Source organism: Coregonus clupeaformis, chromosome 6 (genome assembly GCF_020615455.1).
Source record: "Coregonus clupeaformis isolate EN_2021a chromosome 6, ASM2061545v1, whole genome shotgun sequence".
NCBI lineage: Eukaryota > Metazoa > Chordata > Actinopteri > Salmoniformes > Salmonidae > Coregonus > Coregonus clupeaformis.
The window spans coordinates 50512897-50540757 of record NC_059197.1 but is presented as its reverse complement, the minus strand read 5'-3'; the positions used below and the strand labels follow the sequence as shown (position 1 = coordinate 50540757).

The window sequence follows — 27861 nt, the reverse complement described above, 5'->3', positions numbered from 1 at the left end:
GATAATAGGCTACAGTAACTCATGTACGCTATGTTGAATACGTTTTTCAGAGCAAATTGATGACTGCAGGCTTTTTGAATAGTTCATTGTCTTTCATTGTCTCAAATAATCCGATATGTACCATATAATACACTTGTTGACTTTGCAACAGTGCAGGGTTGTAAAATATGGAGCATGATCTTTTAACTGGGACCATGTAACCAAACACTATTATACAGTATTCAGAACCCGATAGCATCTCCTAAGAAATGTATAAATATTTTAGTGGCACACGTTGAACCGAAAACGTGCTAAAATTGAATAGAATATACAGGCAATTTGTTTAGTGTTAAAAGCTCACCAGAATACTACGGAATTTTAGATAACATTCCAGTTATTCGGTCAGTCGTAGCCTACATTCACGCTCAAATGAGAAACAGGCTGTCAGTCACTTACATCTGTGTGTCAATTGAAACTAACTTCAAAATGACAGCTGCCCCAATAAAGACGCCTTGTTTTATCCAGAATAAACTTTTCTCCAGGCGTTACAAAGTTTCCACCGAGCAATTAACGTCAAGGTATCCAACTTCTAGCTCAGTCTGTTGACTATCAAAATGTACTCACATTGTATCCTTGAAACGGGAGCTGTGGATAATGCCCAATGACTATTTGATAACGCCCTACAAATCTTTAAAAGGCTGTACTATAGTGTAATGGCGTCCAATGGGAAGCTGTCCTTGAAGAAACGTGGAGCGTAAATTAATGCAGCATTCGTAACAAAATGGGAAGGTGGTATTTACCACATAAGACTGGGAAATACCACTTGAACGCCCCTCCAACTCGTAATTACTAGTGTGAAACTCGTCTATCATCACTGAGCTTCGACTTCTCCAATATGCTGACCTCTGACGTCACCTACTAAGGAAATTAACTCGATAACAGCATTTTTGGCAGTTAAATGTAACAACAAAACACTATTTATAAAAAGCAATCTATTAACATGTTTTTTTAACACTAGAATTTGTTTACAAGCATGATAGCTGTACATTTAGTTGGTTGATGGTTGATGCAGCTTGTTGGCCATTAGCCAATCTGTGTTTCTCAACGAGTTCAAAGCACTTGAATGCCTCCAACTGGTATTCATGACTTCACAACTGTGAATTAACACCTTCCCACTTGGTTATGAACACAGTATTATTGCCAGACGAATCCTGGGACCAACTGTCAGCAACTTTTTCCAATATAGACTATATAATTGCCAAGGGACTTCCCAAGGGATACAAACCGTTTTTTGCACAGTTGAGTTTTCAGTCTTTTAACAATGACGTTTAGAAAAATACAACATTTGTCTAAATGATAGCGCAGTCGATGACATTGCACGCAACCATTGGTTGATGCACGCAACGTCTGAGCAGGGGAACACGACCAACAGATGCCCAAGGCAGCTCCAACCAAACAGTGAAGCCATTGGGCGCGTTCGAGCGGATCTCTTTGTAAAGTCGTTGACCAATGCCTTTTAAAGTGTGTTGCATTATAAAAAAATGTCAAATTTGCGCCTACATGTCTGACTGCATGAAGTTCACAGAAATCACGCGACCAAAGGTCATGAAGTTTTGACTGCAATCGACTGCAGTTGCTCCTCACCAACTTCATCCTGCAGCCATCGCCTGCATGGTGGAAGGCTCTATTGTCAACCAATCATTAGGGTATTTTTGTTTGACCCACCCCACAAGAATGTGACCAAAGAGATGACTTAAACAGGCACCAACTGCATGTAGGCCTATATACAAATTAATGTGATATTTGAGGCTCTCTCAAATATCACATGTGACATGGGGGTTGGAGCCATGTTTATTTCGTCATTATAAAGATTTATTTTATAAATAATGGCAACACTGATCTGAGCCTTGCTGTTGGAAAACCGCATTAGTGTTCGACTTTTGGGCTGTCGCAGATGCACCTCCCCCGACTTCACTCCTCGACTTTTGTCTACAGTCGGTTGCATTCGCCTTACCACTCAAACGCCCCATTGTCAATAGACAGGACAGACATACACTACATGACCAAAAGTGTGGGGACATCTGCTCGTTAAACATCTCATTCCAAAATCATGGGCATTAATATGGAGTTGGTCCCCCCTTTTCTGCTATAACAGCCTCCACTCTTCTGGGAAGGCTTTCCACTAGATGTTGGAACATTGCTGCGGGAGTTGCTTCTATTCAGCCACAAGAGCATTAGTGAGGTCGGGCACTGATGTTGAGCGAATAGGCCTGGCTCGCAGTCGGCTTTCCAATTCATCCCAAAGGTGTTTGATGGGGTTGAGGTCAGGGCTCTGTGCAGGCCAGTCAAGTTCTTCCACACGATCTCGACAAACCCTTTCTGCATGGACCTCGCTTTGTGCACGGGGGCATTGTCATGCTGAAACAGGAAAGGGCCTTCCCCAAACTGTTGCCACAAAGTTGGAAGCATAGAATCGTCTAGAATGTCATTGTATGCTGTAGTGTTAAGATTTCCCTTCACTGGAACTAAGGTGCCTAGCCCGAACCATGAAAAACAGCTCCAGACCATTATTCCTCCTCCACCAAACTTTACAGTTGGCACTATGCATCGGGGTAGGTTGCGTTTTCCTGGCATCCGCCAAACCCAGATTCGTCCGTCGGACTGCCAGATGGTGAAGCGTGATTGATCACTCCAGAAAACACGTTTCCACTGCTCCAGAGTCCAAAGGCGGTGAGCTTTACACCACTCTAGCCGACGTTTGGCATTGCGCATGGTGAACTTAGGCTTGTGTGTGGCTGCTCGGCCATGGAAACCCATTTCATGAAGCTCCAGACTAACAGTTTTTGTGCTGATGTTGCTTCCAGAGGCAGTTTGGAACTCGGTAGTGAGTGTTGCAACCGAGGACAAATTATTTTTATGCGCTACTCGCTTCAGCACTCGGCGGTCATGTTCTGTGAGCTTTTGTGACCTACCACTTAGCAGCCAAGCCGTTGTTGCTCCTAGACGTTTCCACTTCACAATAACAGAACTTACAGTTGACCGGGGCAGCTCTAGCAGGGCAGAAATTTGACGAACTGACTTGTTGGAAAGGTGGCATCCTATGACGGTGCCACGCTGAAGGTCACTGAGCTCTTCAGCATGGCCATTCTACTGCCAATGTTTGTCTATGGAGATTGCATGGCTGTGTGCTCAATTCTATACACCTGTCAGCAACAGTGTGGCTGAAATATCCGAATCCACTAATTTGAAGGGGTGTCCACATACTTTTGTTATATAGTGTAGGTCAGACATTGCATGCATCAACGTTAATTTGTTAATACTTGTGGAATATACAAATACTTGCTTGATATATGTTTTCCAGTTTCTTGAAATACTTTTAAACTTATTTCTATGTGAAAACTGAAATGGTCTAGTCATTCCTTTTTAGTAGACACTCTTCTTCAGAGCAACTTACAGTAAGTGCATTTTTTTCATACTTTTTCATAATGGTCCTCCGTGGGAATCGAACCTACATCCCTAGCATTGCAAGGGCCGTGCTCTACCAACTGAGCCACATCATCACAAACCACCTGATGTCTCAATGCACGAACTGAAGATATATACTTGCTTGTAAAGGTGAAAGTAGTAATTTCCCCTTTCTTGAAATACTTTGCAAATGCAACTTATTTCTATGTGGAAACTGAAATGGTCTATTCATTCCTTGTACATTTTAGTAGACACGCTTATCCAGAGCAACTTACAGTAAGGAGTGCATACGTTTTCGTATTGGTCCCCCGTGGGAATTGAACCCACAACCCTAGCATTGCAAGCGCCATGCTGAGCCATATCATCACAAACCACTTGATGTCTCAATGTACTCAATTACTGTATTGTGCTTTGTTTTTCTTGATGGTGATGGAAAGTCTACAGGTACAAACCTAGATGACCAGCCTATGTACAATACAGTAATATACACTGCTCAAAAAAATAAAGGGAACACTTAAACAACACATCCTAGATCTGAATGAATGAAATAATCTTATTGAATACTTTTTTCTTTACATAGTTGAATGTGCTGACAACAAAATCACACAAAAATTATCAATGGAAATCAAATTTATCAACCCATGGAGGTCTGGATTTGGAGTCACCCTCAAAATTAAAGTGGAAAACCACACTACAGGCTGATCCAACTTTGATGTAATGTCCTTAAAACAAGTCAAAATGAGGCTCAGTAGTGTGTGTGGCCTCCACGTGCCTGTATGACCTCCCTACAACGCCTGGGCATGCTCCTGATGAGGTGGCGGATGGTCTCCTGAGGGATCTCCTCCCAGACCTGGACTAAAGCATCCGCCAACTCCTGGACAGTCTATGGTGCAATGTGGCGTTGGTGGATGGAGCGAGACATGATGTCCCAGATGTGCTCAATTGGATTCAGGTCTGGGGAATGGGCGGGCCAGTCCATAGCATCAATGCCTTCCTCTTGCAGGAACTGCTGACACACTCCAGCCACATGAGGTCTAGCATTGTCTTGCAGTGGGAGGACTCCAGGGCCAACCGCACCAGCATATGGTCTCACAAGGGGTCTGAGGATCTCATCTCGGTACCTAATGGCAGTCAGGCTACCTCTGGCGAGCACATGGAGGGCTATGCGGCCCCCCAAAGAAATGCCACCCCACACCATGACTGACCCACCGCCAAACCGGTCATGCTGGAGGATGTTGCAGGCAGCAGAACGTTCTCCACGGCGTCTCCAGACTCTGTCACGTCTGTCACATGTGCTCAGTGTGAACCTGCTTTCATCTGTGAAGAGCACAGGGCGCCAGTGGCGAATTTGCCAATCTTGGTGTTCTCTGGCAAATGCCAAACGTCCTGCACGGTGTTGGGCTGTAAGCACAACCCCCACCTGTGGACGTCGGGCCCTCATACCACCCTCATGGAGTCTGTTTCTGACCGTTTGAGCAGACACATGCACATTTGTGGCCTGCTGGAGGTCATTTTGCAGGGCTCTGGCAGTGCTCCTCCTGCTCCTCCTTGCACAAAGGCGGAGGTAGCGGTCCTGCTGCTGGGTTGTTGCCCTCCTACGGCCTCCTCCACGTCTCCTGATGTACTGGCCTGTCTCCTGGTAGCGCCTCCATGCTCTGGACACTACGCTGACAGACACAGCAAACCTTCTTGCCACAGCTCGCATTGATGTGCCATCCTGGATGAGCTGCACTACCTGAGCCACTTGTGTGGGTTGTAGACTCCGTCTCATGCTACCACTAGAATGAAAGCACCGCCAGCATTCAAAAGTGACCAAAACATCAGCCAGGAAGCATAGGAACTGAGAAGTGGTCTGTGGTCACCACCTGCAGAACCACTTCTTTATTGGGGGTGTCTTGCTAATTGCCTATAATTTCCACCTGTTGTCTATTCCATTTGCACAACAGCATGTGAAATTTATTGTCAATCAGTGTTGCTTCCTAAGTGGACAGTTTGATTTCACAGAAGTGTGATTGACTTGGAGTTACATTGTGTTGTTTAAGTGTTCCCTTTATTTTCATGAGCAGTGTGCATTTACATTAAGTGGTTTGTAAGGTTGGTAAATTAATACTGCACAAAAAGTGGTTGTTTTCATGTTATTTGATCAAGTTAAAAAATGTATTTGATGTGGATGTTTTGTGTCTTTGCCCATAACTTTGCACCTTTTGATGTAAATGTTTGAGGACAGGGTTTTGTTCCTTCTGGATTCCATTAGAATGACAATCGCAGAGAAAGGGACAGGGCAACAACTCTTACAATTCCAACTATTGAATCCTGCAAGATACTGTTCTTAATTATACAACTACCTTTTTTGCCAAACGCAAAGATGCTTGGCTACAGACATCTACAGTATATCGGTCCATATCGGTCTGCTAATACTAGTAAAGGTCCAGTTTTAAATATACAGTACCAGTCAAAAGTTTGGACACACCTACTCATTCAAGGGTTTTTCTTTATTTTTTACTATTTTCTACATTGTAGAATAATAGTGAAGACATAAACACTATGAAATAACATATATAGAATCATGTAGTAACCAAAAAATATATATTTTAGATTTTAGATTCTTCAAAGTAGCCACCCTTTGCCTTGATGACAGCTTTGCACACTCTTGGCATTCTCTCAACCAGCTTCATGAGGTAGTCACCTGGAATGCACCCCTACTTCCCGCGGTTATGTATACACCTGAGAAATCATGATTTGTCCAAATAATCATGGACGAAAAACCCAAGCACCTATTGCTGCTCATTAGCTATCAGTGCCCATAGTATAAAGACAGATCTACGGTACCATTTATGTTTACGTAGTCTGCCCATGAGAGATTAGGACAGACATAACACACACACACACACACTCAAGGGCACTCCTCCACATTGCATGGTGTTTTATTGCCCAGTGACAGCTGTCCTCTTGGAGGGCTTGAGTTCCAGAGACATATCAACTTCTCCTTCTCACACAGTAACGCCTTGATCACACCTACAGCGTCATTGCGCAAAATGGTACGCAGCACCATCTGGATATGTGTGCAACAAAAGTTTAACATTCACCTTCTGCTACCATTTCTGTCAAGCTGTCTACGCATACAGTTTGATGCATACGTTCGATAAATCCAACGCATGCACCACACAGAACGCACTACAACAGCCTCTGCAACACAATGCTGCAAGGTAAATGTAGCGTTCCACTGGAAATGAATGTACTTCTGGTGTACCAAAATGCAATGACGCTGTCGGTGTGATCGAGGTGTAACATATTAGGGCTTCAGTTTGACAAAGCAGCCACACAGCAAAGTGAACCTAGATATGATCAATGAGCTATGTATGATAAGCACATCTCAAGAGGGGGCCAATGACCCTAGAGGCCTCTGTGAGTACTTACGAGTGAGTTATGGATCCCATACATTTGAAATACAGGCCCTATGGAAACATATTGTAAAAAAGAAATTATCAAATAACCCTCAAAGATAATTTGATTGTGTAAAAAAGTGTTGTTGTTGTTGTTGAATTTTCACACGGAATCCCAGACTGATCGTATGTCCCTTGACTGCATGCCTCTGAAAAAAGGATTAGCCCTACATGGCCATCTACAGGACAAACAGTGCTATTGCAAATCTGTCATATATACTGTCTATATGGCCACACTACTTGCACAGCCAACTCCGTCAACTTCACTCTCTCTGCATTTTATGCTACATTAAAAATAAAAAAAGTGAAAAGAGTATCAGAAATGTGCTGCTTCCAAAATGTATATTTACTTAGCCAGTGATATGCTATTGGATTTTAACCATATAAATCCTTAATAGTAGTCCTAGGGCCTATAATGAATGTATGGTTATAGTGTGAACAAACGAATAGGCAAATGCTAAGACAATATACTCAAGGTAAGGAAATGTGCTGATTAGGGGATATTTTTAATTATCATCACCATCAACAGAAGCAGCAGCAACAACAGAATCAGAATCCTCATTTTCCAATAAATCATTTAGATAATACAATACATTCTGGATCCCAATACTTTGACTTTATACTTGCCATAGATCCCGTTAAAATTACCATGATTCTTTTTCCGGTTTCTTTTTTCCCTTCTGAGTTTCCAAATAAAACAGCTGTGCTTCGAGTGCGTGCTTCGAGTGCTGTTACAAGTATGCTTGGTCCCACTACGAGGATGATGCAGGTCGCATTGCTTACTTTTTGTTTGTGTTTTGTGAATGGAATCTCGAGCCAGAAGACCATCCCCGACATCTCGGTCACTGGTGTTAGTCTCGAGGACCATTTGACTCGAGGACATGCGACTCTAAACGAAATGTTCCGAGAGGTGGAGATGTTGATGGAGGACACGCAGCACATACTGGAGGAGGCTGTGGATCAGGTAAATGTTCCATTCTGCTATATGTAATAATACACTAATTCAATAGACTATTTACAACTCTCTTTTAATTCTTTTTAATAGTAGACTATTTATAATACGTTTTTCATTACAGGGAAACTGTTGACGTTGTGGCAATGGGTAGCCAGGCTATTGTGTGTTTTTATTATACCTGACTAATAGCCTGTAGCCTGCTTTCCTTGTAGTGTACGTTTTTCCCTCCACACATCAGTTGTTGGTAAATATTAATGTACTGTATGTCTGTATTATACTTTTAAGTGCTATTAAATAAATGAAACGATTTGAAATTGTATTTTGCATATGCCTAGTATATAATCATAGAACCAGAGATATGAACTGTGGAACAAACAAGATATGCTCACAATTTAATGTGTATCACTTTTTTTCATAGATGGTCAATGAGAGTGCCAAATCATTGCTTAAAATACAGGATTTGCCTCTGAACTACCACAACGAGACCAGTACATATAGGGAGGACAGGAACCACACTGTTTACATAGTGGAGAGGATTGACAAGGTAGGTGCACTACAAACAGGGTGAGGTAATGATGCAAGATCATGTGTGGATGCATTTCACAAGTCATCAACATGAACATTTTATCTGGATGTTTTATATTCTAGAGGGAGATCAGACAACAATGGTTGCCCCTTCGTTCTTTTGGCATGACATGTTTAGGTTTTCTGACAAGGAAAGTATCTGGTTTCTCCTCTAGGAAACGGACAACAGAACAGGGGAGACTCACTTCCAGACCCATATCGGGATCAATGGCCAATGGAACGAAGTTGATCATGTGAGTTTGTATTGTATATTTTCTTTGAAATATTAGGTGCTGAAAAAAAAGATTGCAGGGAGTTTAATGCAAACCAATTCTGAGGTAAGAGGTGTTTCAGCTTCCAAGTCTGCAAACAGCTGGGGTCTGATCATCAGAACAATCCTATGACAGTTATTGTATTCAGACAAGGATGTTTGTATATGTTGAATTAAAGCCAGATGGAATAAGGTGAGGCAATAGCAGTGTATGACTGTTGAAGAAACAGATTAGTCAGTCACATGATGACTCCACAGATGTGATCTCTCTTTGTCTCTCATTCCATAACCTCGTCCCCATGCTAGAGGAAGTGTCTGGTAATTAAAACCATAAAGGTGATAGTTAAGTTGTAGCCCCGGTTATCTCCTCTCTCTGGCTGGGATGAATCTATGTAGTCTCCAGTTATGGTAGAAAATGTTCTAATATTTTCTATGGGAATTTTTCTGTCAATTGAAGCACTTATCAAAGTTTTTATCTCCAGAATATGCTGGAATTGAAGTGAAATTGATCCCAAACCTGATGATATGGATTGTTTGGATACTATTTGATATAGCTAAGTAAGTTTATTTAGGTGGAGAATCAAGACAATAATTAAGTCAATTGCTATTCCTCTAAAACAAATGGAAACTTAAACCCAGCTTTTCTACCATTGCCTGTTTTCCTTTGCTCTTTTGTCAACCTTTCACTCATCTAACAGCTCATTATGCAAGGAAGAAGGAAACTGGGTACAGTAATTTGTTTTGAGACTGAAACAATGTATCCTGTTGCCCCAGTTTCAAACCAAAGTTATTTTCCAAGTCTTTTCTCAGCTACTGCAGGAAAACTAAAAAGACAGAATGCTTTACAACGGTGTGAATAGATTGTCTGCGTCTTTTATAATGAATGAGATCATAATGTAGTTTAAAGAGGTGGCCATATACTTTACACAGTTTAAAAACATGAGAACATCAATATTAAGCCATTATTCCACAGGCTGTTTCACCACTGGAGATTTTATGGCAGTGTTTTGATCTTTTTCCTTTCCTGGCATCATTACAGAATGTGGTTGAATTAATAGACATGGAAAAAATGCATGGAAAGTAGCCTGCTGGAAAACATTTTCCTTTTTAAAAACGGTCTACTTAATTTTGTCGCTGTGTGTGCTGCTCCACAGTGATGAGTTTGGTTAAATATTTAGTGGGGGAAAATGAAGAGAAGCCCAGCATGATGCCTAAACAGCTGTGATTAATCAACAGAATTACAGGGTATTAGGGTTGGTGAGCAGCATTTCTTCCCCAGTGTCTCCTCCAGTCCCCCAACACTGAGTTATCCCGTCTGGCGGACTGGGAAGCCACATTTTCTACTGAAGCTTTTGCAGAGATATTCTTATAATGTTTAAAGTTTTAATGTCATGTGCACAAGTACAGTGAAATGCCTTTCTTGCAAGCTCTAAACCAAACAATACAGTAATCAATCACAAAAAAAGTACATGAGGTAGAACAAAAACACACGAGAAATAGAAATAAGAACATGAGAAAGCAAGAAGCTATATATCCTAGAAAGGTGTTGTTACTTCATGTGAGCTAGGGGGTTGGCTGAGATGGATTTGAGTGGTACGCCGTGAAGGAAACCCTTACTGTTGATGGTTGCCAGACTGCTGTTAGTGACACAACCTGCATCTGTCTAGACTAGTCCAGGCTGCTATGGAGATGGAAGGCGGGATGTGTTTTGATCCTGCCTGTTATTTGATACAGTACATGTCTTTGTGATTCAATGGAATGTAAAATAGATTTAAAACAAAAACTCATCATAATACACTGAGTATGCTCACATCTTGACTTCCCACAATGGAAATAATTAGGTAATGATGGAGCACACCACACACAGCCAAAGTTATAAAACAATAAAAAATAAAATCATGTTTATTCATGGCAAGTGAATTGGGTACAGTTTGTGTAGTGAAATGCTGTATTCTCATGTTGCTAGGTGTGGGAGAAGGCTGTGTTAGGCATATCCACAGACACGTCAGGTCTCCATTCTCAGTAGCCAAGTGTTCAAGGCTGACAGACCCTGGGAGCTCTCTGATAAAGTATGTTGTTTCTGTAAGCTGGCTGAGTTTCCCCGACTCCACATAGCATGAAGAGATAAAAATGTTAATCACAAGGTTTAGATGACTGATTTTGGCAGAAGCCGTTTCCTCAGGCCGATGGAGGAGGGCCAGTGTTCATGTCAGTTGTTGTTCACAGAGTCTGTAACAAGAACACCATTTAACTGAAATTTCCTGATTTAGCCATCCTATCCATCTGTACTCAATGTAAAGGTCTATGCACATCCCTTAATGAGCAAAGCATTTGTGTGAAAACAAATGTAGCTGAAATTGAACAGACTAGTAAAACTTGAACAGGGAATTTGGGTATACCTGCGTTGGAGGGGGGTTGGATAGTGTGTTGTGTGGATGCTGGTTGGTCCTGTCTTATGCATGTGATTTCTCTTACCAGGAGTGTATGATTGATGAAGATTGTGGTAAGAGCAGTTACTGCCTATATGAGATAGTAAGCTCCAAGTGCCTCCCCTGCAAAGATGTTGATATGGTGAGTCTTTTTGTTGTTGTTGATTAATATCTTATTTTCTTCCCAATCCTGAGTCAATATTCAGCCTTCCATTGAGTTGAGAAATGGAAATGAAAGGGATATAAACAAACCCAATGAACCCAAGTTAGTTGTGTACTTGTGATGACACTCCAGATGTTCTTGAGGTCTAGATCAGGGATGGGCATCTTCGATGGGGATGGGGGCCACAAAAAAACGGAACTCCTCATGAGGGTCCGCAGTGGCTTGTGGGTCTGCGTACCCACGTCCATACACCCACATCATGCAATTCTACTCAGTTTTACAGCTAATTTCCTGCAATTCTACACATTTCGCCATAGGGCGGAGGCAAATGTTTGAAGTTTTTAATATGATAACTAATGATCAATAGGCCCCACCCCGGTCAGTAATTTGACCATGCTTACTCCAAGTTTAGATAGCTGGCCGCAAGACTAACTTACCAATAAATAAATAAATAATGCTGACATGGGCTAATTGAGCGACTACTGATGCACAACCACATTTCGAAATTGCACCTTGTGTATTCTATTATTCTAACTCCCAACAGTAAGTTGAGACCCCAACAGAATTTTTAATTTTTCAAATTGGTCCGCAGGCCTAAAAAAGGGCCATCCCTGGTCTAGATTATGTCTCTGATTCCCTGCTTGTTCCAATCACAAAAATATGACTATTACTAACTAACTATTACTAACTACCAGAGGTGGGACAAAGTCATTGTTATGCAAGTCACAAGTAAGTCTCAAGTCTTTGCCCTCGAGTCCCGAGTCAAGTCGAGTCAAAGATGAGGCAAGTCCCAAGTCGAGTCAAAAGTCAAAGCCATCAAGTCTCAAGTCGAGTCCAAAGTCCTACATTTTAGTTTCGAGTCATTTCAAGTCCTCTTAGCAAGCCTTTGCAAGTCATTACAAGTCCTCGTAGCAAGTCTTCTCGAGTCATAAGGCGCAAGTCCAAGTCAAGTCACGAGTCATTGATGTTAAAGTCCAAGTCGAGTTGCAAGTCTTTGTACATTTTGTCGAGTCGAGTCTGAAGTCATCAAATTCATGACTCGAGTCTGACTCGAGTCCAAGTCACATGACTCGAGTCCACACCTCTGCTAACTACCACTGGCTATCATAAGGTGAATGCACCAATTTGTAAGTCGCTCTGGATAAGAGCGTCTGCTAAATGACGTAAATGTAAATACTAACGTGTGTGTGTGTGTTTTCAGACTTGCACAAAGGATGAAGAGTGTTGTTCAGACCAGATGTGTGTGTGGGGACAGTGTACTGAGAATGCCACCAAGGGCAATGCAGGCAGCATCTGTCAGTACCAGAGTGACTGTAAGCCAAAGCACTGCTGTGCCGTCCTCAAAGGTATATGGTCAAACACACATTCAGTGCCCAATAAGCTATCTGTTCAAGGTATTGTTTGGTTTGTGTTAAAGTACGTTACTTACTGGTCCTCTTTCTCCCCTGTACCCATGTTTCTAAATTAACCTTTTCATTGGTAGCACTGGTGCTCCCACCTTTAAAAAAGTTAGGACTCCAAACTCTATAGGAGTACCAGAAAGAGAGGCCACAATATATTAATTAAGTCCAATGCAGCCGTTTTAATCTCAATATCAAATGATTTCTGGGTAACAATGAAGTACCTTAATATGATTTGTTTTCAGTTTAAAATGGTCAAAAAGAAACATGGCTTATTAGCAAAGAGCAATTTCTCAATCAAGAATTTAGCTAGGACTGTCTGGGAGTGGTCTGAGTGGGGAGGGGGAAAACTGAAAACGTTCTTATTGGTCTATTAACTAATTTACCGCCTGGTGAGGCAAGATCTCCATCCCACCAAAACAGGCTGAAATTTCAGGCGGTCTTTTCAAACAGCTCTTACACTAAAAGGGCATTATCATTTTCACAGTATTATTCCAACCACATGGTGTGGAGATTATTAATTAATATATATTACACACTACCAGTTAAAGGTTTGGACACCTACTCATTCAAGGGTTTTTCTTTATTTTTACTATTTTTTACATTGTAGAATAATAGTGAAGACATCATAACTATGAAATAACACAAATGGAATCATGTAGTAACCAAGAAAGTGTTAAACAAATCAAAATATATTTGAAATTCTTCAAATAGCCACCCTTTGCCTTGATGACAGCTTTGCACACTCTTGGCATTCTCTCAACCAGCTTCACCTGGAATGATTTTCCAACAGTCTTGAAGGAGTTCCCACATATGCTGGGCACTTGTTGGCTGCTTTTCCTTCACTCTGCGGTCCGACTCATCCCAAACCATCTCAATTGGGTTGAGGTCGGGGGATTGTGGAGGCCAGGTCATCTGATGCAGCACTTGTCCTGTTGAAAAACAAATGATATTCCCACTAAACCCAAACCAGATGGGATGGCGTATCACTGCAGAATGCTGTGGTAGCCATGCTGGTTAAGTGTGCCTTGAATTCTAAATAAATCACAGACAGTGTCACCAGCAAAGCATCCCCACACCATAACACCTCCTCCTCCATGCTTTACGGTGGGAAATACACATGCGGAGATCATCCGTTCACCCACACCGCGTCTCACAAAGCCACGGCGGTTGGAACCAAAAATCTCAAATTTTGACTCTCCAATTTCCACCGGTCTAATGTCCATTGCTCGTGTTTCTTGGCCCAAGCAAGTCTCTTCTTCTTATTGGTGTCCTTTAGTAGTGGTTTCTTTGCAGCAATTTGACCATGAAGGCCTGATTCACACAGTCTCCTCTGAACAGTTGATGTTGAGATGTGTCTGTTACTTGAACTCTGTGAAGCATTTATTTGGGCTGCAATTTCTGAGGCTGGCAACTCTAATGAACTTCTCCTCTGCAGCAGAGGTAACTCTGGGTCTTCCATTCCTGTGGCGGTCCTCATGAGAGCCAGTTTCATCATAGCGCTTGATGGTTTTTGCGACTGCACCTGAAGAAACTTTCAAAGTTCTTGAAATGTTCCGTATTGACTGACTTTCATGTCTTAAAGTAATGATGGGCTGTTGTTTTTCTTTGCTTATTTGAGCTGTTCTTGCCATAATATGGACTTGGTCTTTTACAAAATAGGGCTATCTTCTGTATACCACCCCTACCTTGTCACAACACAACTGATTGGCTCAAACGCATTAAGAAGGAAAGAAATTCCACAAATTAACTTTTAAGAAGGCACCTGTTAATTGAAATGCATTCCAGGTGACTATCTCATGAAGCTGGTTGATAGAATGCCAAGAGTGTGCAAAGCTGTCATCAAGGCAAAGGGTTAGTATTTGAAGAATCTCAAATATAAAATATATTTTGGTTTGTTTAACACTTCTTTGGTTACTACATGATTCCATATGTGTTATTTCATAGTTTTGATGTCTTCGCTATTATTCTACAATGTAAAAATAAAGAAAAACCCTTGAATGAGTAGGTGTGTCCAAACATTTGACTGGTACTTAGTATGTATGTGTTTTTTTTTTTTGGGGGGGGGGTTGGAGTAAAGGGGGGGTAGAAGGATTACTTTATCCTATCCCAGGTATTTAAAGGGGCAATCTGCAGTTCAAACAATAACCAATGTCCACCTCGCCATTGTTTTAGTACAAAGCTGAGGGATTGTGCTGGGGAAATGTAACCACTCTCAAATTTATAGACAGAGCTATGGAATCAAGGACTGACCATCCATGAGATAAAAAGTATAGTTTTGTCCATGTTTTGAGGCTATACAGTGTTTGTTTACAATTACATTGTTTACAAACATTGGAGTAAAACAAGCTTATATTTTGGGCTCAGATGGGGTAAGACATGCAGCTGTTTTTAGATCAATATCAAATCATTTCTGGGTAACAATTAAGTACCTTACTGTAATAGTTTTCCATTACAATGGACAAAAATGGCTTTTTAGATAACCATTTCTCAAGCAATAATTTTGCTAGGACTGTCTGGGAGTGGTCTGAGTGGGGAGAGGAAAACTGAAAACTAGCTGTTATTGGCAGATTGGTTTGGAACTCTTTTGTTATTGGTGTATTAACCAATTCACCGCCTGGTGTTATCACCAGGCAAGCCTAATCTCCCGCCCATGCAAACCTGCTTGATTACAAGGTTCTGTCTAGATTGTATTTTAAACCAGCAACTATCAGGAAATGACACAAAACACAGGAAAAAACGAATTTTGACTGCACTGGGCCTTTAACTAAACTCATGAGACATTTATAAGTTATATTCTTCAAGAATCAATGATTATATATAATTAATTTAAAAGTCCCAAAATGGATGTATCATCGCAGAGGTAATCCTGAGGTAGCTATCCAGTCCCCTTCCTTTCTTCCAGTGCCATTTTAAACCATACTGGTAAAGTTACCAGGTTGTTAGCCAGATGGGTAACATGACTGGACAAGGTTGTTTTGTTATCAAACAAATGGCTAGTGGCCAATAGTAGTTTAAACGGCCAGCGATATGGTTGATTAAATTATCAAATGTGTACCGCGAATTTGCGATAGAAAGAAAAAATGTAGTGTCTGCTAAAACACAGGATAATAGCCACCCTCGTCTCCACCTTAGCCATTCTGTGTGACCATTTTTTCTTCTTGTGATGAGTTGTCCTGGCGATAGAGAAAGATGTGCCATTTTTAAGTAAATGTTCCTGCAGTTCTACACATTTTGCCATGAGTAGAGAAAATCTTGCCGTTTTATAGCTAATTTCCTACAATTCTACACCTTTTTCCATGACTAATGCCATGTTCATATGATATCTGGGTGAGAGTGACTAACAAAATCAATGGGGGCCCCCTGCAGGTCAGGGCACCTGGGCAAGTGCCCTGGGTGCCTGGTCGGTAATTAGGCCATGATTAATAAAAGGTTTAGATTGCTAGGTAAATTAGTCTAGCCAGCTATCTAAAAATGTTAGCTGACATGGACTAATTGAATGACTGACAGTGACTGACGTAACAAAAGTAAAACTGCTGATGCACTACCACATTTCGAAAATTATTTATTTTGGGCGGTGGGCCCCCTAGTGGCCACTTATGGCGCTTATTTGTACCAGACATGAAACACAAATGTAACAACTTTGCTTGCTCCCAATGACACAAATATCATTTTGCCATCTAATATATTATCTGGGCGAATATTTTTCTAGGCGCACTGGTGCTACCAAATCAGCACGGCACCGCTAAATATTTAGGAGCATATGCGACCAAGACTGTCGCAAATTAGAGCCCAGCCTGTACCCCCTTCATTCTTTCCTATGAGGTTCATGCATTTCCCTCCCCTGTCTAATCTGCTTTCTTCACCCCTTATCCCCCTCTTACCATCCTCATCTCTCATTTTCTCCTCTGCTTCCCCAACTCTCTCCCTGTCCTTCTCATGGTGGTTGCAGAGCTACTCTTCCCAGTGTGCCAGCCCAGGCTGGAGAAGGGTGAAGCGTGCAACAGCCACCCTAACCTGCTGATGGACATGCTGTCCTGGGACGTGGAGGGCCCGAGGGAATACTGCCTCTGTGCCAGCGGGCTCCACTGCCAACCCCATGGGTGAGAGCATCTCTAATCCTCACAAACAGCTGTGATTGTTGCATGTGGGTCTGTCAGATGTTCCCATACGAAAAAAATTAGAAAAAAGTATAATATATTTTTAGCTACATTATTTAGGATACATGTGAAATATTTCAAATATATTTAATACATTTTAAATACATTCCAACATATCACGTAAAATGTATATCACAATATGTTAAATGCATCGGGAAATGTATTTAATGCATTTCAAAAATGTTCCAACATGCATTGAAATTAGGTGTGTGCCGACATGGCCATACTCGTAATCGTATCCGTAAATTGGCAATTGATAGTCGGATCGGATGATACTCGTGGTCGGAATTTTTTAAAATGTTTTAATATGCCTAACTTATTAGGCTCGGGTGGGGGACTCAGGTGCAGAGACGGACACGCGGACAAAGAGGGTGAATTATGATGTAGTTTATTCAGCGTGTTATGGTAGAGAGAAGCAGTACAGGGTGGAGTAGCTTCAGGCCGGGGTAGGAGCTGAGCAGGGTGGAGAGCCAGTAGTCCTGAGGGCTGGATGACGAGGATATCAGACAACAGAGCAGGTTGCGGCGTGGGAATGGCAGGCAGGCAGGCAGCAGGAACAGACGAGATCTAATCGAAGGAGAGACAGGTTACAAGCGTGGCAGAAACAACTATAATACTGAGAGAGTACAACTAAACGGAGATTTCTGTACGGGGCCAAGTTACCACAGGTAGTGTAGGAACGAACTGGCGCTGGAGAGGTGTCCAGCCCGGGTAGATAACTGCTGGTTGATTGTAGACAATAAGCTGCAGCTGGATGTAACTGATCTTGTGAGAGAATGGCCACGCCCCCTGACCTAGATCCTCTGACTGGACTGCACAGCAGGGGGAGACAGACACAAACAACACACACAGGGAAAAAGGGAAAGGAAAACCAGCAGGAACAGGACCAACAGTGCCGGACCGTAACATAACTAGATGTTGGCAAAATACCTATCTCACTGCACGTTTATAAACCAAACAAGCTGCAGATTAGGTACCACTGAGGGATGTGTGTGTCAGACCTGTGTCTGTGTCTGTGTCCCCTGAATTTGCAGTGGGCAGACAAGTTTGCTATCAGTCAAAATGCGCGTCGGCGATTCATATTTTTCCCCTACCCTCGCCCCGCTTGTTAGATGGTATGCACATTGATTGCTTGATAACAAACGTCCTTGCCATTTGATTTATCAAAGTAGCAGGCTAACAGGAGGCAGCAGCAGTCTGAATGATCAGACAGAAACAAAGAAGTGGAAGTGATCTGGCGAAATTGTTAATCGAGAAATACAGCAATTTTGTTTTATTTAAATGTATAATATAAAAAATTGGGCAAATCCTATTGAAATAAAATAGCGACCTGTCTTAACAAAACAGTAGGGTCTTTGGTATCACATGCATTTATGTTAGTCTCATGAAGACTGCAGAACCGGCAGTGTACAAGCTTAACCTTTAATAAAGGAACACAACATAACACATTAACTGGCTCATGAGAGGCCAAAAAGCACTAAGACAAAGCCACGCCCCAACAAGCCACGCCTCCAAGTCTTCTAAAAGGCTGCTGCTGCTACAATATATTTAGTCAAAAAGCTTTTTTTTTTTTTTACTTGACAACTACCAAAAGCACAAACATGCATTTAAACGACTACAATCATAATACATTATCGGTCATGTAGTGACTCCATCTTTCATGTACATATGACAAATAGACAAACGAACTTGACTAGAGCATTGGAACCAAAGGGTACTGGGTCATTCCACAAAATGAGTGCCTTATGTTAAAGGTAGACTCAGCTAAATGATGTTGCCATGAGCAGCATCGCATATATTGAGATGAGCGAGATGCAGGACTTTTCTCACACACAGTACATTTTACATTTACATTTTAGTCATTTAGCAGACACTCTTATCCAGAGCGACTTACAGTTAGTGAATACATATTTTTTTTATACCCCCCGTGGGAATCAAACCCACAACCCTGGCATTGCAAACGCCATGCTCTATCAACTGAGCTACATCCCTGCCGGCCATTCCCTCCCCTACCCTGGACGACGCTGGGCCAATTGTGCGCCGCCCATGAGTCTCCCGGTCGCGGCCGGCTGCGACAGAGCCTGGATTCAAACCAGGATCTCTAGTGGCACAGTTAGCACTGCGATGCAGTGCCTTAGACCACTGCGCCACTCGGTTCGCTTCAATTTTTTTACAGCGGGGTAGCCAGGGAACCAAAAGAGCGTAGAAGTTGAGCCTCGCGCTTCAACACTCTTAGTTGTTGTGGAAATTGACCCACTATGCTGTTTACTTCCTGTTGATCAAACAAGCTTCCATTCCCCCGGTCACAAGGGAATTCATGGCTGATTTCTAGTAATTACCAGTTAGAGGGCCATTCAAGTGGATTTTCCCAGATGCGATAAATTCCCATTTCCCACTTGGCTATGAATGCACCATAACACCGCTAACCATCCACTGTAGAGCCATGAATGCACCATAACACCGCTAACCATCCACTGTAGAGCCATGAATGCACCATAACACCGCAACCATCCACTATAGAGCTGTATAATACCACTCATTGGAATCACAAGACCTAGACCTACACCTAGACCTTGTAAGCACAAGCACAAGACCTAGACCTACACTTTGACATATTGTATATTGAAGCGTTTGTTTTTGACTCACTATGACAGATTAAATTATATCACTGCCAAAGTTTTTGCTTGGTTGCCCAAAAACATTTCTCCATTGATCAATACATAAAGAGTAATTTCAGAAGCCGAATTAGGAACCACTTTGACTAGATGTCATAGCCATCCATTTCTGGAATATTGTAAGGCATTACATGCATTTCAGCAAAGATGCAAATGTATCTACATGTATTTGAAATATGTTTACGTGACGTTAAATATATTGAAATGTATTGATTTTTTTATATGGGTTTTACTAACTGAAAAAAAAAAATATTTCGGTTTCAGACGCGGATCCCTGTGTGCGAACTAGGGGACCACAAGACACGGTGAAGAGAGCTAACGCCTTAAGATGAGGCATGGTTGTGTGTTTTCTGAAAACTTCCGACTGGGTTCTGGTATCTGTCTGGCATTGTGTTAGACAGACAATGGCCAAACCAGATGAAAATGGGGCCGACAGATGTGTTCTCAATCACATCAACTATCCAAGCAAAGCACTCATGATGTAATTGGAATAAACATCACAACAAATAAACATAGTTTTCTTGAATTTACTTTCCAGCTATTACTACTGATATTAAAGGCCAGTGCTATATATATATATATATATACACACTAGATGGCAGCATTATACAAACATCTGATGTCCTGTTCTTTAGTTTCTGTCTGTTCTTTAGTTTTGACAGTGATGCTTGAGGCAGAAAGACAACATTCCGTGGACTCCGTTGGATGTAGGTTAATCTGGTTTAACACTCACACACTTGCATTGCACACATACATACATGTCATCTGTGGTCATACGACATATTGCCATTGGGAATGGTCACATATCCTGGTCCATGTTTTCATGAGCTGAAATGAAAGATCCCAGAAATGTTCCATATGCACAAAAAGTTGATTACGCTCAAATTTTGTGCACAAGTTTGTTTACATCGATGTTAGTGAGCATTTCTTCTTTGCCATGTCTCATGTTTTGAGGGTGCATGCAATTGGCATTCTGACTGCAGGAATGTCCACCAGAGCTGAATGTTAATTTCTCTACCATAAGCAGCCTCCAACGGTGTTTTAGACAATTTGGCAGAACGTCCAACCGGCCTCACAACCGTAGACCACGTGTAACCACGCCAGCCCAGGACCTCCTCATCCGGCTTCTTCACCTGCGGGATCGTCTTGAGACCAGCCACCCGGACAGCTGATGAAACGGTGGGTTTGCACAACCAAAGAATGTCTGCACAAACTGTCAGAAACCGTCTCAGGGAAGCTCATCTGTGTGCTCGTCGTCCTCACCAGGGTCTTGACCTGACTGCAGTTCGGCGTCGTAGCCGACAACGGTGGGCAAATGCTCACCTTTGATGGGCACTGGCACGCTGAATACGTTTAATGGTTTCTGTGACCAACAGATGCATATCTGTATGCCCAGGCATGTGAAATCCATAGATTAGGGCCTAATACATTTATTTCAATTGACTGATTTCTTTATATGAATTGTAACTCAGGTAGCCTAGTGGTTAAGAGTGTTGGGCCAGTAACCACAAGGTTGCTTGTTCGAATGCCTGACCGACTATGTGAAGAACCCAAAAACCCTAATTGCTCCTGTAAATCTAAATGACTAAAATGTACATCTTTGAAAATGTTGCATTTTTATATTTTTGTTCTGTGTGTAAAAAAAAAAAAAACAAGCCTTCACAATATCTGTGACATATTTGTACAAACCTAAAAGGAGTAACATATCCTGTTTACCAATGTTATGCGACTAAGTATTTACAAATCATCCCAAAATGCTCTGCTGCAGTCTACATGTTTCTGGAGTCTGCTACAGTCTTTTTTTTCCCACTGTCGGTTTTGTTTGCCTTGTAATGTCCTAGGTTGTAATTTGTAATGGGCAGCAGCCAACAATTTAGGCAGGACTCCGGTGGGATAGTGAGCCTAAAGCCAGGGGTGGGTGAAGTCCTGGCAAAACGTTTTAATTGCATAACAGATTATAGCCAGATTACACACAGCTGTGGGACATCAGGAAAAATCAACCTTTTACCACATCAGGACAAACTGCTTGTGGACCTAAAACCAAATGGAAATGGAACACTCCCAGGCAGGATTAGGGGTGTCAAATCTCATCCCATCCCCACAGGGCTCTCGACCTGGATTTTCTAAGGCTGCCTTAATATTTCCTGTATAACGTCTTATTTTTTGGAAGGATAAGCTTGAAATGGGCATGCTCTAATTGACTCAACAACCAAAAACACAGAAGTTTAGCTTTTTTAATTAACCATAAAATCAAAAGAAATATATATTTTTTAATCAAAGTCAGCTGGTTAACTCATTGATCCTGCTTTGTAGTATACCCCTCTGATCTTTTGCCCAATTATTGGCCAAATAGCTGATATGATTGGTCAAAAGTTTAGGGCTGCGTTCAGAACGAAGATTTAGTGGCACAGAAACGGTGCTGTTCTGAACGACCTGTTGAAAATGCACTGCTGCCCTTTCAAATACATCACTTATTGCTTCAAACCACATCCACCAAACTGAGTAGTCTGCTAAATGGCATATTATATTATATATTATATGAGTAGACATACCTCACTCAGTCTGTTCAAGAACGTTTTGGGGAAACGTGTCGTTCAGTACAAACCGTTACGCAAAGTAGCAAACATTCAATCGAACTGAACGCACCCCAGAACTGGGCTGCCTGTGTAAACATAGGCTTAAGTGCTCAGTTAATTGCAACACTTATTACTGTCACATCCATTCTAGTACAGGCTTATGCTCTAATTTTGTGCTGCAATGTAAATGCTTTCTCTGTTGGTATCAAGTAAAGTATTTTGGATTTAATTGACTGATATGGAATGAAACCACAATGTCTTTTTGACTGATTATATGATTTTTGATCATGATAGACCTATGATATTTTCATCTTTTTTTAATCATTCGAATTTAACCACACAGTCTGCTTTATATATATATATTTTTTTTTATGTAAAAGAAAAGGAATTTCCATAAAGCAGTTGCTAACAGTCAAACAACAATGTGGACTTTTTGGTGGATGCTGACGTCACATCTCTGGCATTCCGTCACATTTCCTGGGGTGTATTCATTACGGCGATTATGCTGCAAAAGTTTCTTAAACGGAAGCTAATGGAACGAAATGGGGAGGGATCTACTTGAATTTGTCAAATAGAAACTCGTTTTACTCTGTTTGCTTTCGTTGGTTCTTAATTGGGAAACAGTTTCCGTAATGAATACGCCCCTGTTCTCCCAGCCCGCAGAAATTGAGCTGTTGCGGTACTTACAACCGGCAGATACTTCTGTTCTGATTTAACGCAGGAAAACTCAGCCTCGTCGAAATTTCAGGTATATCCGTCTTTCACATGCTATTTTCTCTGCTTTGGTTTTGTTGTGTACTAGAATCCCCTACATTAGCTAAATGTAACATTTGTAAATGTTCAAAGAGGACTGCAAATGGCTAGCGTTTGCTAACTACGTGCGACAGACAGCATGCCACGGAAAAGATGCGCAAGAGGGAGGGGTAGCTAGCAAAATTATTTGTAGAAAGTATTGTAGCTTTGTGTTAACACTCATAAGGTCCTACTTTTCAGAAAGTTTGAACATTCTTCTTATTTTGGTAGTGCTGGTTTTGTTGTTAGCTATGAGTTAGTGGTAATTTCTCACCACACCAGAGAAGTTGGCAGGTTAGCTAATGGCTGGCTAACTATCTAGTTTGGACTCGTGTGTGTGTGTGTGTGTGTGTGTGTGTGTGGTGGGGGGAGTGTAGCAGCACAGCCACAAGTCGCTGCCAGCGCCTGGAGTTCAGCAAGCCTAACTAACGTTAGCTAGTTGACATGTAGGCTAGGTGATGTTCAAGGTTAAAACTCATTATAATTCTGTACAACATTCATAGATTGTTTTGTTATCTAAATTAATCTGGAATGACACTAGATTTATTTGAGGTAAATAAGCCATTTTAAAGCTTGTGTGCTGTGACTGGCAAGTTGTCTGACTTTAATCGGGGTCACAAGATCTCCGGCCTGGTCCTATGACTAACTCCGGCCTTTTCCATTTGACATTTGTATGTATTTAGGTAATTGCTGTGAGTAAGCCAAAATTGCTGTGAGTAAGCCAAAATCATCAGGTTCCTCTAAACTACAAAGGTGGTCTTACTTAACGCATTGCTTTTGAGGTTTGTTGTCATTTCACATAACTATCATAAAACATTTACTCCAGCATTCAAGTGCCAACTCCAAGGGCATGGGTTTAGGCAAATCAATTATTCAAACAAAATATGTGATGTCTGGGATCAATTTGCTTGTACAAGAGACTTGATCAATGCACTGTGTATTACAGTGCTGTGCGCAGTCAGACTGAATTTGTTGTGTTATTCATTGCTGGTGATCACTTTCCAAGGTTGGCCAAAGGGGAGGATGCCAATCTCTGTCCCCACAGGATAACTGCAGAGTAGAAGTTACACCTACAGGTGTAAAGGCTGTCTTGGGCATTAGCCCCAAGTGAAATGGCACATTCTCTCCAGGGTTCAAAATACCTGTTAATGATCATGAAGCTGTAGCCGCAGCAGCCTGTCTCCAAGGCTGTTGAATGGCATTTGGGGAGTGTTTTCATTGAAGCTCCAGACACTGTTCTCTCGTACCTACCTGACGGGCAAGCTTACCTTAATTCCTCCAAGAATGGGTATCCGGTTCTTCATGGTGGTGCTTTAGTGAATAGCCTACACAAGTTTCTCCTTGTGACACCTGTTATCAAATGGTTTATTTGGTTTATAATAAGCACACACATACAGTATGTGTGTGTGTGTGTATGTATATATATATATATATATATATGTATGTATATATATATATATATATATATATATATATATATATATATATATATATATATATATATATATATATATGCCTCAACTGGCTTGCCGCTTGGCCGGAGACAATGCTTCTGTTTGACAAGCTCGCTCGCAGCTGTCACTGGTTTGATAGAATAAATAATAGACTGTCCGCTCTGTTGCATTGTCCAGAGGGAACCAGTCCTGCACATAGAAAAAATGTCAAGGCACATCTGATCAGTACTGTACAGTAACAGTAGACCTACTGTGTATGCAAACCAGGAAAACTGGCTTAACAGTGTGCAGATAAGTTCAAGGGATGCCTCTGGCACTACACAGTAACACAGTGTATGTTTCTGGGCTCCCAACTTCCCATTGTTCCATACTTGAGCTAAATGGCACTATAAGGTCAGGCAGGGTTTCAGTTATAAAAATGTGGCGCTAGACATTTGACCGGCAGCATTTTAATTTACCGGACATTTGAGAAAATTTCCGGACCCACATGCATTGGGTGCATAACCTGATTAGGGCGTCCACCCATGGTGCTCAGAATGACAGAAATCGCATTTAGATTATGGTAATGAATCTCAACTGAACATGCAAAGATTGAGGATGCAAAGTCACTAGCCTATGCATAGGCGGCGCCTGAGTTAAGTTTGGGGAAGCACATTTTCACCATAGAAATGCACCTTTATAATAAAGCATTCCATGCATCATAGCATTTGCAGACTTATGTAAGATAGCCTACTATTCCTAATAGGGCTGTCCCCGACTAAATCATATCTTGGTCGACCGAAAGTCGTCTGTTCTTTCAACCAATTGATTGGTCTACATTTTAAAAACGTGTATTTTTCCATAGACACACCACCCTATGTTTTAATAAAATCAACTATATATGCATTGAGTTTTTTAAGAGCACTGTTTAGTGATCTAAGACACATATGACTAGAGGGAGCCAGAGAACAAGAGAACCAGAAGAAAAAACTTTAACCTGACCCGACCATCCTCCTCCACCTCCTACTGTCTTTCTGCGATTACTCTCCTGAAGTTGCCAGTAATAGGCTACAAGAGGAGTAGGTGACCTTTCTCATGTGGAATGCCAATTTATCTTACCATTTCTACCGGTCTGCGTGCCAGTTATGGTTTTCATATGCACATTTTCGTGGAACAGTTTAATTTAATTTATAATAACGTCTTCGTGTCTCAATCATTGTTATGTGGTTAATCAAAATTCTATCTAAATGATTCAAACCTAAAAAGTAACTTCTATTCCCATTTGTCAACTATGTAAAAATAGCCTACATAAAACCAACTAAGAAAAACATTGCAGCCTGCAGGTAGAAAAATTGTTCTCCTATAAATCACATTGGCTATGCATTGGCCTGTCTGCAACGAACTTGAAACATTGTATCAACTATTAACTTGACTCCAGACAGAAGCTATCATTAGCAAACTTGCAACGTTGTATAAAATATTCTGGGCCCTCAGTTTCCTGAATCAGGTAGGCCATTTTATGAAATGTTTCCCTTTCAAGCTGAGTGGTTATCGAAAAGGAGAGAGCTGGAAAGATTTTTGAAAGTTAACTTGTAACCCCACTTTTGAGAAAATGGCCATTGAATGTTTTGGTACACATTCTGGAGAGCTGGAAACTTGTCATTATGAAAAGGTATAAACACAAAAATGTCAGGCTGCATGATATCAGCAGTAAGGTGGTCCAAAATAGCAAATAACTTGTGTATTTAACACCAATAAAACATCTGTTTAAAAATGAATTTAGTATATTTCAATCTAGCAAACCAGACAACTAAAAGCAACTTCCTTTTTGTGTGTATTTTACCCCCTTTTTCTCCCCAATTTTCAATCTTGTCTCATCACTGCAACTTCCCAACGGGGGAGAGAGAGAGGCGAAGGTGGAGTCATGCGTCCTCCGAAACATGACCTGCCTAACCACGCTCCTTAACACCCGCCAGCTTAACCCGGAAGCCAGCCGCACCAATGTATCGGAGGAAACACCGTTCAACTAAGAGCACTGTTTAGTGAAATAAGACACAAATGACTTGAGGGAGCCAGAGAACCAGAAGAAAAAAAACTTAACCTGACCCGACCATCCTCCTCCCCCTCCTACTGGCTTGCAGGCACTCGGCCCGCCACAAGGAGTCTCTAGAGCGCGATGAGCCAAGTAAAGCCCCACTGGCCAAACCCGGACAACGCTTGGCCAATTGTGGACCGTTCTATGGGACTCCCGGCCACGGCACAGCCCGGGAATGAACCCGGGTCTGTAGTAACGCCTCTACACTGCGATGCAGTGCCGTAGAACGCTGCGCCACTCGGGAGGCCATAAAAGCAACTTTCTAAACAATGTTTTGGTTCGTTTTCTAGCTTGTTAGCTAGCTACCTAATGTTAATTTAGCTGGCTAGCCAGTTCAAATAATCGCCATATCATAGCTGACAACGTCTTAACTTTAGCTAATTTGTATTAATTATTACAGGAAAATAAACTCCCAATAAGACCATTATTTACAAGTTAATGGCGAGCTAATTACAGAAAATAGCTTACGGTTGTGAGTGTGACGAAATGAAAAAAGCAGGCATTCTACCAGAGAATTTTAGAACTTGGACACTGTGCAGGTCATGGTGCAGGTCATGTTGTTCTTCACATTACCGTCTCTGGTAAACACACATTATATCAAATAAAATCTATGTTCTCACATGCACAGGATACAAAAGGAGTAAACTTGACAGTGAGATTGTGACTTGCATAGTGGAGTCTTTTGTTTAGACATGTAGTTAGCTAGCTAAACAATGAACCATAATCCCAACTCATAAAGTTACTACCATGCGTGAATCTGCTGGTAGCTAAAGCTAACCAACTAGGTTCAAGTTAGCTAGCTAACATTAGGCTATAACTAGCAATGCAAATGGCTTTCTGAGATACGTGTATGATCTGTGTAGTAATATTATTCGTAACGTTAGCAAGTGAGCCAGCCAGCTAACGTTAGCTAGCTAACAGTACGCTTTAACTTGCAATAAAAATGACTTTCTGACCAAATTTGAAATGTAAAATATCTGAAAATGTAGCTAGACTCTTACCCGTATACATGAATGAATGCTTCTCCCTCTGTCATGGTTGCCCTTGTTTGAAGATGTAATCCGGAGACAGGTGTTTTATACAACAGCCTTCTGACTGATCTTTTTGACTCCCTCGGTCAACTTCTTCCGTGACAACAACACGCTGTTTCTTCCCTATCACTGTCATCAGAAGACTCTACAATGTCTGGTTCAATTTAAATGTTTTGACCTAAATCAGGGATTTCCTCATCGTTTGATTAATTTTCAGTCAGCATGGCACGATCGTCCAAAAGAAAGTAGTCCATCACAACCTTTTCCCACTGATCTTGACTTTGTCGATAGCGCCTGTTAAATTCAGGGCAGCGACATTAAGAGCAGTCGCAACACTTTTGCAGTTCTTCATGATATCGTTAAAAAAAAAGCAGCGGTAGAAAGGATTATTGACACACACTGAGCAGCTCATGTTATAGAGAGAAGCGTG

The 27861-nt window shown here is 41.5% G+C and overlaps 3 protein-coding genes across 5 annotated transcripts in view; 2 read left to right on the top strand and 1 right to left on the bottom strand.

Annotated features, from left to right (window-relative positions):
* mical2b (microtubule associated monooxygenase, calponin and LIM domain containing 2b) overlaps positions 1-656 on the bottom strand; it is a 61253-nt gene extending 60597 nt beyond the window's left edge. The window contains exon 1 of one of the 2 annotated variants that reach the window (XM_041838253.2): positions 604-656. The gene's annotated coding sequence lies outside the window, so the exon portion shown is untranslated. The other variant, XM_041838252.2, reaches the window with a different exon arrangement.
* Positions 657-7557: 6901 nt separating this feature from the next.
* dkk3b (dickkopf WNT signaling pathway inhibitor 3b) lies at positions 7558-20015 on the top strand. Its single transcript, XM_041838263.2, has 7 exons — positions 7558-7851; positions 8261-8386; positions 8583-8660; positions 11156-11248; positions 12471-12615; positions 16622-16772; positions 19769-20015. The coding sequence occupies exons 1-7, from the start codon at positions 7627-7629 to the stop codon at positions 19791-19793; spliced, it is 843 nt and encodes a 280-aa protein (XP_041694197.1). The 5' UTR covers positions 7558-7626; the 3' UTR covers positions 19794-20015.
* Positions 20016-20653: 638 nt separating this feature from the next.
* far1 (fatty acyl CoA reductase 1) overlaps positions 20654-27861 on the top strand; it is a 42221-nt gene continuing 35013 nt past the window's right edge. The window contains exon 1 of one of the 2 annotated variants that reach the window (XM_041838265.1): positions 20654-20683. The gene's annotated coding sequence lies outside the window, so the exon portion shown is untranslated. Of the gene's footprint in view, positions 20684-22646; positions 22829-27861 lie in introns of those variants that run through there. The other variant, XM_041838264.2, reaches the window with a different exon arrangement.

Coding starts and splice junctions, on each gene's coding strand:
- dkk3b (XM_041838263.2), top strand. CDS start 7,627: ATGCTTGGTCCCACTACGAGGATGATGCAGGTCGCATTGCTTACTTTT. Junction 11,249..12,470: donor CCTGCAAAGATGTTGATATG/GTGAGTCTTTTT, acceptor GTGTGTTTTCAG/ACTTGCACAAAGGATGAAGA. Junction 12,616..16,621: donor CTGCTGTGCCGTCCTCAAAG/GTATATGGTCAA, acceptor TGGTGGTTGCAG/AGCTACTCTTCCCAGTGTGC.